Source organism: Falco rusticolus, chromosome 4, assembly GCF_015220075.1.
Source record: "Falco rusticolus isolate bFalRus1 chromosome 4, bFalRus1.pri, whole genome shotgun sequence".
Lineage (NCBI taxonomy): Eukaryota > Metazoa > Chordata > Aves > Falconiformes > Falconidae > Falco > Falco rusticolus.
In genome coordinates, this window is record NC_051190.1 from 6,668,847 (window position 1) to 6,686,131 (window position 17,285).

Here is a 17,285-nt window from a genome sequence, read left to right on the forward strand (position 1 = left end):
AGGTTTTATTTTTTTGAAATGTGTTTCAAATATTCATCAGTCTTTTGTATAAGACTATTTAAGCTTAACCTACAAATTGAGTTTTATATTAGTGAGATCTAACAGAACTTGTGCAATGGCTTTGATTTTCTCCAGATGTGAATGCATTTTATAAAACTGAACACAAGGAAATGTTAAATGTTGCTAAAGCAAATCAGCATTTCCTTTCTTAAAGGATTCCAGGAAGATCCTGTCAAGCTAAAGATGTGTGTTATAAATTAAAAGATTTAGTTAGGCAATTGCTAAGTAACGTGGAAAAAAAAACCCAACTGAAAACCAAAAATTATTCACTTTGCATTTCTTTAAATTAATTCAATAGGCCACTTATCAATGCTTGGTGGTTGTCATGTTGGGGGGTTTTGTTGGTTTCTTTTTTTTTTTTTTTTTTTTTTTTCATTCAGAAATTTTTAAAGTGTTTTTTTTTATTGGGGGAGTGGGGGGTATTTGAATGTTGTACATCTGCTTAAAGTGAGCAATGATATCAAAGTATAACTTCTTACTGTAGAAGACCCAAGAGGTATTTGTCACTGCTCTGGAATAAGACTAATTATTTTATATTTTGGAATATAGGTGTTATAGGCCAAAATGTGTCCCCCATGGTAGGCACTCCAGCACCTGGAGCAAGTCCTTTTGGACAGCAGGTGAGTCATTTTTGCATTATTTATGAGGCTCTAAGGCTCTGAATTAGCATTTGAACAACATCTCAGTGAAAGCATGTCGGGATGGACATAGCCTTTCCCAGGCAGAACACAAACCATATGTACACCAATGTATTTAGAACCAGTTAATATCTTATGCTAAGAGTGTATGTCTGTATTTGTTGGTCAAATTGTTATTAGAGGAATTAATGAGGTTCTGTCCAGTGGGATAACCTGTGCAGTATAAGCAAGACAGTGTTTTGTTTCCTTTTCCTTCTACTAAACTGAGTCATTTCAACACAGTGTTAAACTGCTGATAATTTAGGTTTTGCATGCTTTGGTGATGCAGAGAGGATGCTGTTTGCTTTCTCAGCTGTTGATGGGTGGGTAAAAACTCCCTTGTTGTTTACTCCCGTATTTCACAAACTGATGAAGCAAATGTTTATTGGCAGTTCATAATTTGTGAGTTTGGATAACAATGATGATCAGATGTTCCTTCTCAGTGATAGATGCAGAAGAAGTGTTCAGTACATTTCCAATTGTGTTGACTAAATTTTTGCATCATAAAGAGAAATGTGATTTTTGACTAGAGGGCGTAAAGAAAACCAGAAGTTGAGTGAGAAAGTAGTAAAGTGTATATGTCATGGCATCAAGTTATTCCAGACCACAGGATATCTGTGCTAAGAGTTCTCAGTACTGCTACTTAATCACAGTGATGGGAATTCTTCTGTGTGACTGTGATTTTTATGGGGTTTTGTGGCCTGCCTGCAATTTTTGCCTGACAGTAATTAACATTTATTCTGTGCAAGTATCCCAGACAGCCAAGGATCAGGGTCAATTTGGATTAGAAGTTTTAGAGATAAACCCTGCACTTTACAGACCACACAGTTTCTGATCAAATTAGAGAAAGCATGGAAGAAAAAGGAGGCAAAAGGAGTAATTTAGGTTAAGAGGAGAGAGGAAAAATGGTGGGTAATTAGAGTATCTTTACATAGATTATGAACAGTGTTGTCTGCTAGATACGAGTGGTTTGTTTGCACTTTCTCTGTGCATCTCGGTGACCCCAATGGATAGCCCTGGCTGAAGTGAGTGTTTTGCAGGGATATTTCATAATGCCTTTGCTCATAAACCTCTTTTGAAGCTCCGTTGTGCAAGGGTGACCTGATGCACAGATGCAAAGCAGCTACCCTGCAGTTCCCCCAGCTGTGACCTGTCCGTTGCTTTGTCATTGCAGATGGGAATCCTTGGCCCGCCGGGACAGCAGGCACCCCCTCCGTATCCCGGCCAGAGCCCAGCAAGTCAGCCGGTTATGCAGCAGCCCACAACTCCCATGTTCGTCTCCCCTCCACCAAAGACACAGAGGCTTCTTCATTCTGAAGCCTATCTGAAATATATTGAGGGGCTTAGTGCTGAATCAAATAGTATTAGCAAGTGGGACCAGACACTTGCAGGTAAGGCTTTTGATACAGTGGGATTTTTCCAGACAGAACACGCTTCTTTGTAACCATTAATATTTTTTGCTTTTATAGAAAATGCTGAATAAGTCTGCTTACTTAATAAAATGTAATTGTTAAAAACAGACTAGGAGTATATATGTTATCAGCAGGCTAATTCCATCGATGGGTAAATCTAAGAATCGTATGTGCTAAATTACTAGGGTAAAAGTTGTACTGTAGAATTATATTTGCCTTTTTCTAGAGAAATTGTGGTGAATATCAAAGCCAGTAGATAACAAGACCATTTCTTGACCTTCTAGCACGAAGACGAGATGTCCACTTATCAAAAGAACAAGAGAGCCGACTCCCTTCACACTGGTTGAAAAGTAAAGGGGCTCATAGCACAATGGCCGATGCATTATGGCGTCTGCGAGACTTGATGCTACGAGACACCCTTAACATCCGTCAGGCGTACAACATAGAAAATGTTTAGTCGCATAATTGCTTCTTTCTTTGATACCGGCATATAAGGAGTTTTGTGGAACAATAGCTGTTTTAGTTACTGGGTGGGAAGAGATAATCAACAATAATTTGTATTGCATTTTACTGTACATTGCAAGACCATTTTTATATAAGGACACTTTTAATAAGCATATTTCACTTTTTGTTATATTAAGTTGACTTTATCAAATACACGGATTTTTGCATATGTTTCCTTTGTTTGAAAGGCAATTTCATAATTGGTTAAGTGTAGTCAAGGATTCATCTTTCTTATACTTTGTTGCTGAGAATCTGATGCCATTGTTTTTATATAAAAGAAGAAAAAAAGAAAAAGTACAGATTGATACAGTGGAATATGAAATTAGTCGTAGTTTACATCTTAGAAGGATGTGTGTACATGTGCTTGTGTGTGCTAGCCACTTCTGGCAGAAATCTCTCTTGGATGTGAACAGGGAGGATCTCTTAAAAGAAGCTGAAGGTAAGCTGTGATTGACACTAGGGAAAATGACATTTCAAGTCAATACCAAGGCAGCTGAGTGGGCCACAGCAATTGTGGAAGTACTAGTGTGGATGGGACGAGGGTGTCTTGACTGCTGATGTTGTCCAGTCCTGTCCAGTAATTTAATTGTGTAGCCAAGGCCATTGTGATCCTAAATCAGTAACAGAATACATGTGCTGGCATGCCCTTAGAAGGTGAAATGTTTCATGTACCATGGCCTGCTTTGGGGGTTCTGCGATGTCCCCAACACCGAGCAGTGGGAGGGGGAAGTTTCCTCCCTAAGCAATTCTGTCTGCATGTGGAAGAGGCATGCAGAACTTCAAACCAGTTCAGGTCTTGGAAGGTAAGTTAGAGGAGAAGGGAGTTGGTGTAGTTTTCTTAGTGAAGTAACATGATGTTTTTAAATTCACACATATTCTGTTAATGATTGGGTATCGTAAGACATTTTTGTATGCTTTCTTTAAGTGTATTGATTCACCTTAAAGTTTTGCAATGCAAAATTTGAGAAAAATTTTGACATTTAAATGTATGGTATGTATGAGTTCAGCATACCAAGTACATTGGAGAAATAGAATTTCTGCATTGCAGTCTTCAGAGGGTTTGGGGGTTTTCTTTTTCTTTTTTTTTCCTTTTTTGGTTTTTTGTTTGTTTGATTGTTTGTGGGGGTTTTTTTTGCTATGTAAGGTAGGTATAGACTCTTGCCAAATTTCAGGGTTGTGGCTGCATTCTGCTAAAGACTTGCCTGTCCTCCTAACTAACCAACCTTTTGGACTGCAGAGTTGTTTCTTTAAAGGTAAATCCTTTCATGTATTTAATTTTAGAAAAAGAATTAATACTTTTAGATTGCATCAAGTAACTGAGAAAGCTATGTTAAGTTGAAAAAATTGTTGGCAGGAGTGTGGTCGTTGCAATTCAGTCCAAAAGAACTGATTTACTGGTACACATCATCTTACTGTTAGAAATGTTCATCATGTGGGGATGGTTTTTAAAGTCTTAATAGTACAGAACCTTTTCATTTCAGTGTATTTGGCAGAGGGTTAAATATTTTCCTTCAAATACTGGATACGTTGGATTTTGTTTTGCTGATGTAATTAATACTGATGAGGGAAGTGACATGTGCAAGTATAAACTGTTGTTTAATTTTACTGGCTAATTCCTCTCCCTCTCCTATTGCAATCCTCCAGTCATTGCACAGAAACCCATGTAATTACAAGTAGGCACTTAAGGACAGTTTAAGTCAAATGTGCAATGGATATGAAGCAAATGGAGCTAAGCAACATATAGGGAAATTACGATTTTGGACTGTACAAGTAGCACACCTGCGGTACAGAAATTCCTTACTGGCCTTTGTAAATGATCAGTTTTATTTGACGAAGTAGAAACTGAATAGTCTTAAACTACCCCCATATATACAGTGTCATCTTAAAATGTGTTCAAATTGCCAGAGGCTTTGCAATTTTTAGCCACAAAGATGGGACGCTGAAGTGAATCAGGCAGCAAACCCTAGTTTTTGAGTATTTGGAACTATCATGGATTGTACTAATACACCACCAGATTCTCCTACTTCTCAGCATGAACAAAAATTACACCAAAGAACCTGGGATGGACTTTAGTTAAGTTATTGTTTTATTTATTTTCTTTTGAGGACTGGATGGGACTCCCTTTGGAGCCTGTATAACTCAGATGTTTAATTTATCTGAAGGTCAGTGATGAGCAGACTTGCAGCACTGGCTCTCTCCTGCCCGAGCAGCTGAAGCCCTACTTACACTGCTCTTCTCGGCCCAGGAGCAAGAGATTGGAAGTGCAAACAAAACCTGGGTCCTCCCGCAAGGCAGTGCAGAGCACTACCACTAAGCCACTGGGCTGGCCCTAATCAATTATTGTAAGCTTTGTTTATTTATTTCAAAATCATGTCTCTATATTGGAGGCATTTCAGTCAATTGCAGTGAAATTTAGGATATAATGGCTACAGTCTAGAATTCAAAACCAGCAAAAGAAACTGTTTTCTGACTCTGGTTAAAAAAAAAAAAAAAAAGAAAAAAAAAGAAAAAAAGAAGACGTATCTGTCTGTCTCTCTTTGTGGGTGTCTGAACCCCTCATTTGTTTTCCACTGCCGTTCATTGTACTGGCGTAAAGAAAACTTTCATATTAAACTAAAAAGTATGTATGGGAGATGGTTGGCTTCTGTGAGAGTGGAAAATAGTTTAATCTAGGACCGGTATTTTCATAAACCAGTTGGAGATGACTAATAATTATTTGTTTTCTTCTTCAGTCCTTCCCTTCCATGAGAAAATTTACTGTTTGTGTAAAAAATCAAAACGTTGATGTTGGTGACTTTTTTTTCAGTGTATGTTTTCGGACCTGGTTAATCCATGCTTGGCTTTTCATTAGCTCTTGTACTCCTGAAGGTTAAGCTGCTAACCAGGTTTATAACATGTATGTACCATCACTTTGTTTACCTGAGTCTTTTTAATTTGAATAAAAATAGTTTGCAAAGTGTTTTGGATTAACCAGGTTTGAGTGTCCCATCAAGACTCTTGTTAGGATTTTATTTCAAGTAATTCTGGCTGTTGCTGATCCAAGTTTTCTCGAGTCCATGGTACGTGCATGCTTGTGTGTGAGTAAAGAATTCTTTTTATATTGTCCTGTGTATTGCAAGTTGTGCCTGGAAGGTGATAAGAACAGTGTTGCTGAAAAATATGGTTGCAAATTGAGCCATAAGGAGTATGAACAGTAAACCTTGAAAAACATGTGACGCATTGGGAACAAGCTGAGTGGATATGATAAGACTGAGCCAGTCCCAGGTGCCCGCACATAAATTGCTTTGAAAATAAATAGCAAGCCTTTATTTAATACTGGAAGCTAACCTGGTTCAGGACTCTCTTTTATGTAGCTGTGTAATAAAGGAAATTAGACCAGTAATACGGAAAAAGCATCTTTTATACAATAAAATTAGAAACCAGGATAGAAATTTTAATACCACAGTCTGCACGAAAAATTAAGTTATAGCAACCTCTCAAGGGGCCTCTGACATAAAATTTACAAAGAGCTATTTAAACAACCAGAACAGATAGCATTATATTTAATTAACACGCATTCATGTCTTTGACCTGGGGGATAAATGCTGCCTCTCACGCAGGCTGCCAGCTTTACAGACCTTCCACCTTTCTAAAATTTGATGGTGCAGTTGCACAGAGGAGACTTAATTCTAATCCTCCTCCACATCTTGTTGGCTCAGTCTGAGGTACTGAGGATCATCCACAGAAGTTTGAAGCCCCCCTCTTGGCTGCAAATGCACTAAATAGGAGTGGTGTTTCAAAAAGGCTGGGTACTGAACGTCATGTAACAAATGGGATCTGATTAATTGATAACGTGACGTTTTCTGATTAATAAACTAAACCTCATATTCCTTTTGCTTACTGCATTTTCCAGCAAGTCTAATTCGACTGTCATACAAAGAAATAAAACGACAGCTGCTGCAATGCATTAGGATCTGGTGATCCTGGGTAGATTCCCAGTATCTGTCAGGCCTTGGAGACGTGGTGGTCTCCCACGGTCGGTCTTCCCTGTGCCAAGAGGGATCAGAAATCCAGTGCAGAAGTCTGGCTGTGCAGATTATCATCTGTTAAAGGAGGCAGCGTAGGAGAGACAGGAAAAGAAACAGAGGAGAATGTGCTGAATTATCCAGCAGCATGAATAACCGGTGTGGCTGAGCTCAGGTTAAGGTAAGTGCGATAAAAGCCTTGGACAAAAATGGTGAGGGAGGGTGAGCCCTTCGGGAAGTCTGCGCAGCTCTCAACCGGGAGGGTTCAAATTCAGTTTCCATGGGGTGATTTTGGGGAGGACTGTGATTTAATCCTCATTCTTGGTGCAAAGCACCAACACCCAGTAAGGGATGAGGGAGTTCCTCTGGACCAGTCATCCTGCCAGTGCCTGTTGCATGCAGATTTTTGTGCCTTTCTGGGAAGAAGCTGGGGTGGGTCATAACCAGAGCACAGGTACGGTTTTGTAGCTGTGTATGAAGTCTGAAGTGGGAGCTCATCTCCACTGACTACGATAAAAGTTTTGCTCTAGGGAAGAATTCACCAGCACATAACAGATGACTGGCCTTTTTCTACCCTTCCAAAGCTGGGACAGAACTGCTGCAGCCCTGTGCCAGGAGTACAGGCTGGGCACCTACACGCTTCCTCTACCAGAACTTTTCAGTACTTCCCAGGCTTGCTGCAGTTCTTTCAGCAGGCAGCATCCTTGGGTGCACAACAGTGGGGAAACAATCAATGAAAGATCTGTTCTTTCCACAAAATCATTCTGAAATCTGCAGTAGATTTGTCCCCTCTAATGCTGGAGTGGTGAGCGGCATTCCTCGTACCTAAGTGTTGCTGTTTGTTCGTGACGACTATTGACCGCTGCTGCCCGCGTTGAAATTTTCCATGCTTGATATCTGTATTGGCCTGACTGCTACAATTTGGAAAGCTTTCAGGAGAAATGCTTCGCTAATTCTCAATTTCCTGCTGTGCCTGCTGCAAATGAACACGAGACCACTGTTCTTAGATGCTGAGCTGCGTTCTGGGCTGACAGCAGATGAACTCCCTGAAGAAGGAATGGATGCGCTCAACCCTAGAGCTGGCAGGGGCTCAGCAGCATTTAAAACGAAAGCTGTGTTCCTGGCTTGCTCCCAGTGCGTAGCAGCAGCGGCGGCGTGTTTCCAGTGCTGGCCTGAGCTCCGAGCCGAGGGAGAGTTCTTGCTTCCTCCCATTGCCCACCACTGCAGCAGACAGATGGGGGAGGATGGGGAGGAAATGGGGACACGAGTGCCAGAAAGATGGTGGGAAAGAGATCGCTGGGGAAGGCAAAAAGCACAGAACTAGGAGTCAGCGGGGATAAAACTGAGAAACCAAATTAAGACCTTGGCCACTGAAGATTGGGTGTAAATAAAAATTGATACTAGATCACCCAGTGTGCTCAGTACTGGAATGGCTGGGCACTGGGGCCTTACAGCTAGTCTTACTTCCAGCATTAGTGAGAGACTGGCAAAATCACGGAATAACAAAGGATCAGCACTAGCAAACACACTGTGGAATGAAAAATACACACAGTTGAGATTTCTAAATGTCAAGTCTCATCTGTCGTAACAGATCTGTGTTGCCTGAAATGATACAATGCCAGCCTCGAGAAGGATTTTATTCCTGCGCTGGTCACAAAGAACAGTGACATACAACTCCCTGACGCCAGACTTCTTGTGAGCAACTGCAGCCTGCCTCGCTCTATGTTTACCTAGCTGGAGACACCCAAGACAAATATCTTCCAGAGATGCCTGGTACTCTCTGCTGCAAATGGGAAACACTGCTGCAAAATGAGCAAGAGATCTGAAGTGAAAAAATGGACCTCGATTCACTAAGGTCTGTGAAACACACTTGCTGCTGTTACAGGAGTGCTTAAGCCAAGCCACAGGCGGTTTTCACAGCAGGCTCCGAAGTACTAAGAAGGAACTAGGGCACAAGCTCGCTCTTAAAAAACCCAAAGATACTGAAAAACTTACTTGTTCTATAGAAGCCAAGCACAAGAGAGATCCAGAAGGCTCAAGAAGTAAAGGCAGGTAGAGCTAAAGCTCAGCAGTTCTCAGAATCCAGCTTTTTGTTGATGCTTTATTCTTTAATGTATTGCTACAGTCAGGATTTACTTCAGTGCAACAATCTGTGACTGGAAAAAGAAGCTTGTGCAGGAGTCTTTGAACTTGGGCTCTACCTTGGAACCAAAGTTAAAATCTAGGTTCTTATTACTCCTGAAATGGAAGATTTTTCCAAGTAATTCATTTGCTGTCAAAATACACAGCAGCACGGTGACATCATTAATTCTCTGACAGTTTTTTTGTCTCCTGAAAACACAAGTAGCGCTACTCCTCCAGATCAAGTCCTTCCTTGGAAGACACAACACAAAGTACAGCAGTTACCCTCTACTTGCAAGTTTGAGTACCTGCACTGTAACATCTTCAAAACAGCCATCATCTCTTCAGTTGATGAAAACTTAATTCTGTGGGAAAAGGCTGCTGGAAATTAGCACAGGAATGCACGTTAAATATACAAACTGCCTTGGGTTTGGTTTTAGGCTGATCTTAAGAATCAGCTTCTTTGTGGAACCCTTGGGATATACACATACCATCAGAAATAAAAAAAATTGCATTAATATAGGATGCTCACTGATTACATTGCAGCAGTCATCCTAGTGCACAGTCATGACGTGTTCCCATGCACCTAAGAGCTAGTGTCACTGTGTTAGGGAGTGAAGGCTGTGCAGGGTACAGCAGTTAGCTCTCTCCTTTTTTTTCTTCTTTGGGGAGACAGGAGTCCTGCAAACAGAATTCAGGTTTGCTGGGACTGCCATTGCATGTTCCTCTGAACTTGGCGCCTGTACACATGGGACTTTTTTCCCCCAACGCCCTCAGGTCAATTCATTGTTAGAGTAGCAATGTAGAGTATTACAGCACTTGCAGGCACTGGAGCCTGAATGCACGGATGACTTTCCAAACAGTGTGGGCTGAGTAAACACTGAGCAGTGAGTCTGTCCTCTTTTTACCTAGTTTAAGTTGTGCCACATCGGGAAGAAAACAAATCAGATGCCAGCATACATTCTCTCATTACAAAGGAAACTATTCTTTCTAATATTATTTCTCCATTGTTTCTAATGTGCTGAGATACTATGTATGCAATATGTAACATTTCTTTCCCCTTGGTCTTGTTGCAAGAATGGTGTCTCATCAAGCAAAGAAAAGCAGTAGCCAGACTGTTTATTCTGTGTAGTTTATTTAGAAGTACTAAACAAACATTAAATAAGTGGCAGAGGCCTAAACACAATGAGCTTCTTGCTACTGTATTTGGCTTAAATACAAAATATTAAGGATAGGAAGTAGATTGAAGAAGAATAAAACTTCCAAAACCATCTGAGAGTGTATTACACAGACTTGTAGATTACAGTTTATCTTGCAGAGACAAAATCTTCTCCTGCAGTCCACGTGGCAGTAACACTTCTTTGGTATTAATACAATTGAAGCATTCAGGACCTGTCCCTTGAAACATTTCTGCTAAAATTCATTTTTTCCCATCCTTGCCTCGTACTGTCTTTCAGATCGTTTCCTACGGTAAACATCATCTGCCAGAAAAAGATTTTTTTTTTTATATTAGCATTTTCCAAGTGCAAGACACTATTAAATGCCTGAAGCCTTTCATTTCTTTTTAAACTCTTCCAGTTTTCTCTTGCAGACACTGACTGACAGGGAACTGAAAATTCAAGCCAACACAAATCCTTGTTACCATTTAAAAATAGCTCATGTTCTCCCTCCCATCCAGGCTAAAGTTCTTCACATCAGTCCTGATGAAATGTTTTTATAGGAAAACTAAGTTTCCAATGTGATACAGTCAATTCCTTGTCTACTTTCCCATGAGGGTGATTAAAAGTACAAATGCCTAAACTAGCTGAAGCGGAAGGGAAATTAAATTAGAGGCACAAAGTCAATGCCTGGGGACTGCCAGCAGGGCTTCAGTATTTTAGCTTTATTTTTTTAATAAAGAAAACAGGAATGTAACCACCCTCATAGACTTCCTAGTTGTTCTTCCTGCCCGAGGCCCCCCAATCACTCCTAAATATCTATCACCAAAATCTGTCAGAAAAAAAAGGTTATCAGTTGTGTGTTGTCATTTCGCACGGACCATGGAGCAGCAATAAGGCTAAACCGCACAATTATTACTGCAGCATAGTATCATTTAGGCATAGCAGTTATTTTTTTGAGATAAGTCTCAAGCTGAAATATCATAGCTGCTACACAGATGTTGTGCTTTAGCTTCTAACTGGACTTTATTGCCCTGCAGGTATGCTTCGGGAATCAACTGAACCACCCCACAAACCCCAGCCTTCAGAAGCCGGCAGGGCAGCAGTTCTGTTTGCAGTGAGTTTGTCAGCTACGAAAACTGTATCAACCCGGTTTATTCTCCAGGAGACTCAGCTAGATTTCCCATGAAACATGGTAGGGCCGATCCTTTTCCCCCAAGTACAGAAACATTTCTAGCACGGTTCCTCAAAGGGAGGAATGCCACATTAAAACTGAAGGCTTTAACTGCTGGAAACTAAGCGCCATGAGCCAAGTTCCTGCGACTCGTTTTCCCGCTTTCTAATTGACACGGTCACATTCGGACTGACCTACACCGACATTCTGACAACCCTGGCGAGTTTTTTCAGTGTAAAAAAAAAATATAATAATTTTAATTTAGTATTCGAAACCCAGCTGCGTTTTTTTGTTGGCTTCTGCCCGGTGTGTTCCGCCGGGGGGGGGCAGAGCGGGGGTGCCAGGCCCGCGGGAGGGCCGGGGGCTGGCCGTGGCCGTGCCCCTTGCAGCCCCCGGTGTGTCCCCCGCGCACAGGCAGCGCTGCGGGGGCCTCCTGCCGCCCCGCGGGCCCTCACTTACAGAAGGTCTCCTTGCCGATGCGGACGTTGATCATGAACCACTCCATGGCTCCCCCCAGCAGGAAGAAGAAGGGCAGGAACCGGTAAACGCCGAAGCGCCGCTTCCCGGGCACCAGCTGCAAGAGGCGCTTCACCCTCCTGCTGACCAGCATGGCCGGGCCCGGCGCCCTCAGCTCGGCGGGGAAGGAAACGGGGGGAGGGCGTGTGAGCGGCGGGACGGGACGGGACGCACAGCGGCCCTCGGCGCCCCGCGGCCAAACCGCCCCCGGCAGCCCAGCCCGGCCCGGCGCGGTGCCGCAGCCCCAGCCGCCCGGAGCGGGGGTCAAACCAAGCCCGGCCTCGCCCCCGCCACCATGGCAGCCCTCGGCCGCCCCCGGCCCGGCCCCCACGCAGCCAATCAGCGCCGCGCCCCCGCGCCCCTCACCTCCAGCGCGGGCCGCCCGGCCCCCCCAGCAGCCGAACGGGAAGGTCGTCTCGGCGCTCACGTGACAGCGCTCGGGGCGGCTCGCCTCGCCTGATTGGCCAGGGCGGAACGGGACCGAGGCCGGGGGCGGGGCCGCAGTGAGGAACCACCGCCCCTCCCCGCCCCTCTCCCCGTCGCCCCCCGCCTGAGGGGCCGGAGCGCGGCGAGCGGAGCCCGCCCGGGCCCCGCCGCCCTCCGCCCCCCTCCGCCCCCCTCCGCGGGCGGGCGCTGAGCGCCGCCCCCCGGCTCCCTCGCCGAGGCGCGCCCGGCCCCCTCGCACACGGGGTGGCGGGGATTGGCCGGCCGGCGGGTGCCGCCGCGGGCCGGGGCGGCGGGGCGCGGAGCGGAGCAGCGGGGCCAGCCCCGGCCGAGCGCGGGCTGCCCGAGGCTGCGGCGGGACCATGGCTGCGCTGGGCATGGCGGCGCTGAGGAGGGGCGGCGGCGCGGCCCCCCGGCTCCTCGCCGTGGCCGTCTCCTGCCAGAGCTGCCGCCCTAAAGCCAGCCAGTGCCCCGGGGACGGCGGGCACGGGCAGCCCAAGGAGCAGCACCCGCCGGCCGCCGGCAGAGCCCGGCGCGGCGCCGAGCCTGGCCCCGCCGCGGGCAGCCAGCCCCTCCCGGCCGAGGGCGCCGACACCAAGACCTACTTGTGGGCCAGGTACCACGAGATGAAGAAGCTGGTCTACGGTAAGGGCCGCCTCGGCCGCCGGCTGCCACGTCCCGCCGCGCTCCGCCTCTCTCCTTGTTTTTTCTCCCTCCCCCCCCTTTGCATCTCGGCGTCTTCCCCGCGCTGCGGGACTGGGGACGTGCCCGTCGCTGTGCAGCCGCCGGGCTGGAAGCCCTCTCCCTGGCAATGCCTGCCGCCGCCGCCGGGCCCTCGGGGACTGTTATTTCTACCGAAACATGGCCCTGATCATCCTCTCCCCGTCCTGGGCTTCCCTCTGGGAAGATCCCTGGTCTCAGCGTTGCAGGACGTGCAGAGTGGGGTTCTTGACGACTGGCCTCCCTGACACGAGTGTCATCGTGGCAAATGGGCTAAATAAAGGGCTTGTTGCATTTGTCTCTAATTTGCCATGTGGAAATGAGGTTAGACTAGGACAGCATCACTGTCTAGTGATGCTGACTGAGGTGGTGAGGAGTCCAGGGTCCAGCTTGTAACTCACGGTTGGCAGAAGGGTGTGCATGGAGAGGGCTGATGCTGTAGCTGCTAGGGTGTCTCCTGATCCTGAGCTTAGTTTGTGTTACAGATGCAAAACACCTTTTACTCATGTGCATGCATGTGTGTTTTTGGTCCTTAGACCAAGAAATTACTGGCTCGGTTGGGTACATGGAAATCTTGCTAAGCAAGGGGAAAACTCATGCCACCAGCCACATCTGTCCATGTGTAAAACAGGGCTGTGGCCTTTTTGGCAGCAGCAGACCTCCACTGTACTAAACTCGCCTAAAAATGTGAAAAAAATAAGAAAAGCTTTCATGGCAGAAGGGCAGGAAACTTTCCTGCTGGTTTCTTGATTCTTGGAATGCTGAAGGTAAGCACTGTGGAGAGCTAGGAAGTGTGACTTTGTGTCTGCTGTTCAATAGCTCTCCGTTACCTTTCGTTTCTCTAAGGGTTTGAAGAAGGATGGCAGCCAGCCATAGGGATCTGGAAGAACCGTCTCACTGTTCTGAGACTGACAAGTGCTGTCATGTCTTCCTCCCCACCTTCCAGTAGACGAGATTTGACATAAAAATCGAAAGGCCTTCATGATGCAGAAATGTGAAGGAACTGGCCACTGAATCCTTGCATTCCAGCTTTTGCAGGATGTGAGCTCCTTTGCCTGAGCTGTCGAAGGCAGTACAAGGTGCTGACAGAGGACAGTAGCTTCATGTTAAGTCCCTGCTCCAAGACTGAGTTGTGGTTTTAGCACCACTGCTTGAAAGAAGTTCCAGCTTGCAAGACTTGTCATGGTGTTTGGACATTAATACCCACAAAGGCACTTTTTTTCTTTTCCATAACAGTATTGAAACCATAAATGCAAATTTGTTAATAGGCTGCATCATCATCTCTTGGGAAAATTCTCAGTTTACTGTGTGGCAGATTATGAAGTTTGTGTTCACACAGTTGCACTTTGTTGGGATGCAAAAGATACAGTTATTAATTACTTGAGTGGAGAACTAATTAGCAGGACTAAAGGTCAAATGAAGCTGGGTGAAGTAGCCCATGTGTTACAGAGCAGACTCTTTACAAACCTTCAGGTAACTATTAGACATGTTGAATAAGGCAGCCCTCGTTTGTTTAAAGAATAGTTGCCCAAACCAAAATTTCAAGACTGTGCTGTTATTCAAGTCCTGTCAAGAAGAGACATAAACAGATTTGGTCCATGTTGGTTTTAATTGTTGGTTTGACAACTACACTGAGACGTGCAAAACGTGGCATCAGCCTGTTCCTTTGTTCTTGATTTCAAACTCAGATATAAAAGTGAAAGTCTATGGTTTGGTTATGGATTTGAAAACATCATCACATCTCAATACTTACCAGCACTGAGTTTGAGAAGGCTCCTGTGGTGCCACCTTCTCCTTCCTTATCTGAAGCTCCACCTTTAGGAAGTCCTTTGTCCTATATTGGTTTTGCAGAGATCTCTGCCAGGAGAACTTACGATGTGTCTTCAAACCAGCTTGTGCTTAGGACCTGATTTGTAGAGCAACGTTTCATTTTTGTGCAGAGGTGATTGCAGTGATAAATGCTGACCAGGTTGGACAGGGCAGGATGTGTAGGACAAGAGCTTCTGTGCAGTAAAGCTCAGCAGTGGTACAGGTTTGGTGGCCAGAGCCCAGGCACCAGAAGTTCTCAACTTTATAGAAACATGTCTGTGTTCTGCCAGGCTTGTGTGGTGATACAAACAACAGCACAACATAGCTATACAAAAGGTGCTGCTGAGGTAAAACCTCCCCTTCGTGTTGACTCAGGAGAAGCCATGCTCTTCATTATTCCCCCTGTCTTTTGCAACACTGACTCTTAGGACCAAATTTCATTACCTGTAAGAGTTTGAGGCTACTATTTCCACCTAATGTGCTTTTATTAGGTTTTTTTTTCCTTCTCTGCCAAAAAGAAAACTATAATCGCATTTGTCAGAAGGGTGGTGTTGAGCAAGACTTGTTGTATTCTGATTTGATGATATCTGAAGTGTCAAGGAAGGCTGATACGCTTTCTCAGTAAGCAGTGCTTGAAGTCTTGTACTCTAGGAAGCATCCAATCCTGAAACTCAGTGGAATGGGCAAGTGAGTGAGGATTTGGCTGTAAGCAAGTATATATGTTTTTTTCTAGATCTTTCAAACTTGTAAACATGGCTACAAAACAGCTTTCCTAAGGAAACTTTAAAATAACTTATTGCCTCTGCATGACAAGCTTGATCATGGTTAAATGTGAGAATTACTGAGGATAGAGACAAGTTCGCAGACAGCAAGAACTTGATTAAGCATTGGTAATACTGAGGGTGTAGCTCGGAGGTAGTCCTTACTCTTTTTAGGTCGTGTAGATCCAGAGATACCTTTGCATCTAAATAATGCAAACTGCAGTCAGCGACATGTGCCCATTACATGTGGAAGTGGGAGAGATGACACCCCTGTGTGATCATTGCATTAGTGATTTTGGTGTGGTGCAGAGGTGTTTTTTACAGTTCAGCACATTTTGGTTCTGCTTGTGTTGCTAATTTCAAGCAGGCACAAAGATTGAAGCACTCACTCCTTGTCAAACTAGTAAACTAGTCTAGTGCTATGATAATAAATGCCCTGCAAATTGCTTAGGGAGTGTGCATGTCTCACGGGTTGTGGCACCTATGGATTGAGCTGGGACTGGGAATGACAATTAGCAACCAGAACTGGAGGTGCGACCAGTTATGTTAACTTCCCAATCCTGCTTTCCCTAAATGTAAACACTTTTTCTTGTAAAGAACTCCTATAGCAGCATTTGTCTAGTGCCTTTGTGTATATAAAAAATGTAAAGTTGTCATGAAGCAATATTTTTTAATACTACTTTTGCTTGGTGTTCATTCACTTTTGGTGAGAAATGCCAAAATATTTAGGCATAATGGCATAAATTCAAGAGTATGCTCCAGAGTAATTTTTAGCACTCTATTAATATGGTTCCTCTGTCATTTAATGTTCTTTTAAGTAGTATTTCCCTCTCCCTACCCTCTTGGTAGAGGCGTCTTCAGCGGGTTGGAGGGCTTTGCGGGAAATGGTACAAAACAACACTTAAAAAAGGATAAAGAGGTACTTGGAAGGGAGGAAAACTGGCAGTTTGTCTTTAGAAAGCAAGTCAGTGTGAGCAAAGGGAACTTTTTGATTCATGAAGAATGTGGAGGATGGTGGCCATCTGCTTTTCAGTATCATTCCTTTTCTTGCTAGTCTTACAAAGAAATTAGTGCGATGTCTGCTGTGCTAGACCTCTGGGAGTACAAAGGGTGTGAGAGGTGGGTGTGAGTTGCCTTTTTTTTGTGTGTGTGTATTATTCTTCACTAACATGCTGCATCTGAGGCTGAGAGAAATGGAGTGTTTCCTGCATGATGCTGTTGGTACCCCTGAGAGCTCAGAAAAGCATGGGACGTGCTTGGCACTGGAGCTTTTTCACATCAGAAAGGGCCATATGGTGTCTTGGCATCTCTAACCATTGCTCACAGTTAATTACCTGCTTTTGTTTCCGTCTCTGCTGTCATGTTGGAAATAGAGTGTTATTGCTTTCTAACAATGTGGGCTATTGCCTGAGAAGAGACGCTTGTGCTGTCATGAAGATATTCTGGTTTTAAGCAGCTGTTCAGGGCCCTTAAAGTGGTAAGGTGAAGGCAATGTGTGTTCACCTTGTATTTACACCCACGTCTAAAAAATGCATGAGATCAAACACGCTTTCTTGTGGTCTGCCTTTGTTGCTGAGTTTCATCATGTACCATGGATATGCAGACACTTCCCTTAAAACCATCAGAGTTGCAAACCGGAGCAAATTGTGCAAGTGTGCAGATTCCAGGGGTTTCTATCTATTGCAAGAGCAGGTTTTTTTCCTACTGTCCTCAGATGTACGCATGGCGGTTCTCCCTTAGATCATACTTCCTGGGTGAAGTGCTGAGTAGACAGTGACTAACTTTTGGTATCATCTCCCTTTTCCAGTTAGGACCCAGATGGAAAGAATAGTTGGGATTATATTTTTTTAATAAGCAAAAATGGATTTAATTTTGGTTTTTTCTTACTGTAATTTATTGTATCTGTCCAGCAATCTGTTACGGTGT

General features: G+C 44.5%; 3 protein-coding genes and 1 long non-coding RNA gene across 14 annotated transcripts in view; 3 read left to right on the forward strand and 1 right to left on the reverse strand.

The window, feature by feature from the left end:
- PBRM1 (polybromo 1) overlaps positions 1-6,035 on the forward strand; it is a 69,215-nt gene extending 63,180 nt beyond the window's left edge. For 7 of the 11 annotated variants that reach the window (XM_037383930.1, XM_037383931.1, XM_037383928.1 and 4 more), the window contains 3 exons: positions 610-680; positions 1,912-2,128; positions 2,434-2,606. In XM_037383930.1, coding sequence (XP_037239827.1) covers positions 610-680; positions 1,912-2,128; positions 2,434-2,606 — 461 coding nt within the window. Of the gene's footprint in view, positions 1-609; positions 681-1,911; positions 2,129-2,433 lie in introns of all 11 variants that reach the window. The other 4 variants (XM_037383940.1, XM_037383929.1, XM_037383936.1 and 1 more) reach the window with 1 other exon arrangement.
- Positions 6,036-6,844: 809 nt separating this feature from the next.
- Positions 6,845-11,355, forward strand: LOC119146388. Its single transcript, XR_005103719.1, has 2 exons — positions 6,845-8,512; positions 10,976-11,355. It is a non-coding gene; the product is annotated as an uncharacterized LOC119146388 (long non-coding RNA).
- Positions 9,895-12,099, reverse strand: SMIM4 (small integral membrane protein 4). The gene is made up of 3 exons (XM_037383952.1): positions 11,992-12,099; positions 11,569-11,740; positions 9,895-10,259 (listed from the first exon to the last, which is right to left on the reverse strand). The coding sequence occupies exons 2-3, from the start codon at positions 11,717-11,719 to the stop codon at positions 10,192-10,194; spliced, it is 219 nt and encodes a 72-aa protein (XP_037239849.1). The 5' UTR covers positions 11,720-11,740; positions 11,992-12,099; the 3' UTR covers positions 9,895-10,191.
- Positions 12,100-12,334: 235 nt separating this feature from the next.
- Positions 12,335-17,285, forward strand: part of NT5DC2 (5'-nucleotidase domain containing 2) — a 28,659-nt gene continuing 23,708 nt past the window's right edge. The window contains exon 1 of the mRNA XM_037383947.1: positions 12,335-12,714. Coding sequence (XP_037239844.1) covers positions 12,432-12,714 — 283 coding nt within the window. The 5' untranslated portion in view covers positions 12,335-12,431. The remainder of the gene's footprint in view (positions 12,715-17,285) is intronic.

Bases quoted from the DNA above. Each gene is read 5' to 3' on its own strand.
- SMIM4 (XM_037383952.1), bottom strand. From the start codon at position 11,719: ATGCTGGTCAGCAGGAGGGTGAAGCGCCTCTTGCAGCTGGTGCCCGGG. The intron at 10,260-11,568 runs GTAAGTGAGGGC...TTTTTCTGGCAG, and splicing joins CATCGGCAAGGAGACCTTCT to ATGATGTTTACCGTAGGAAA.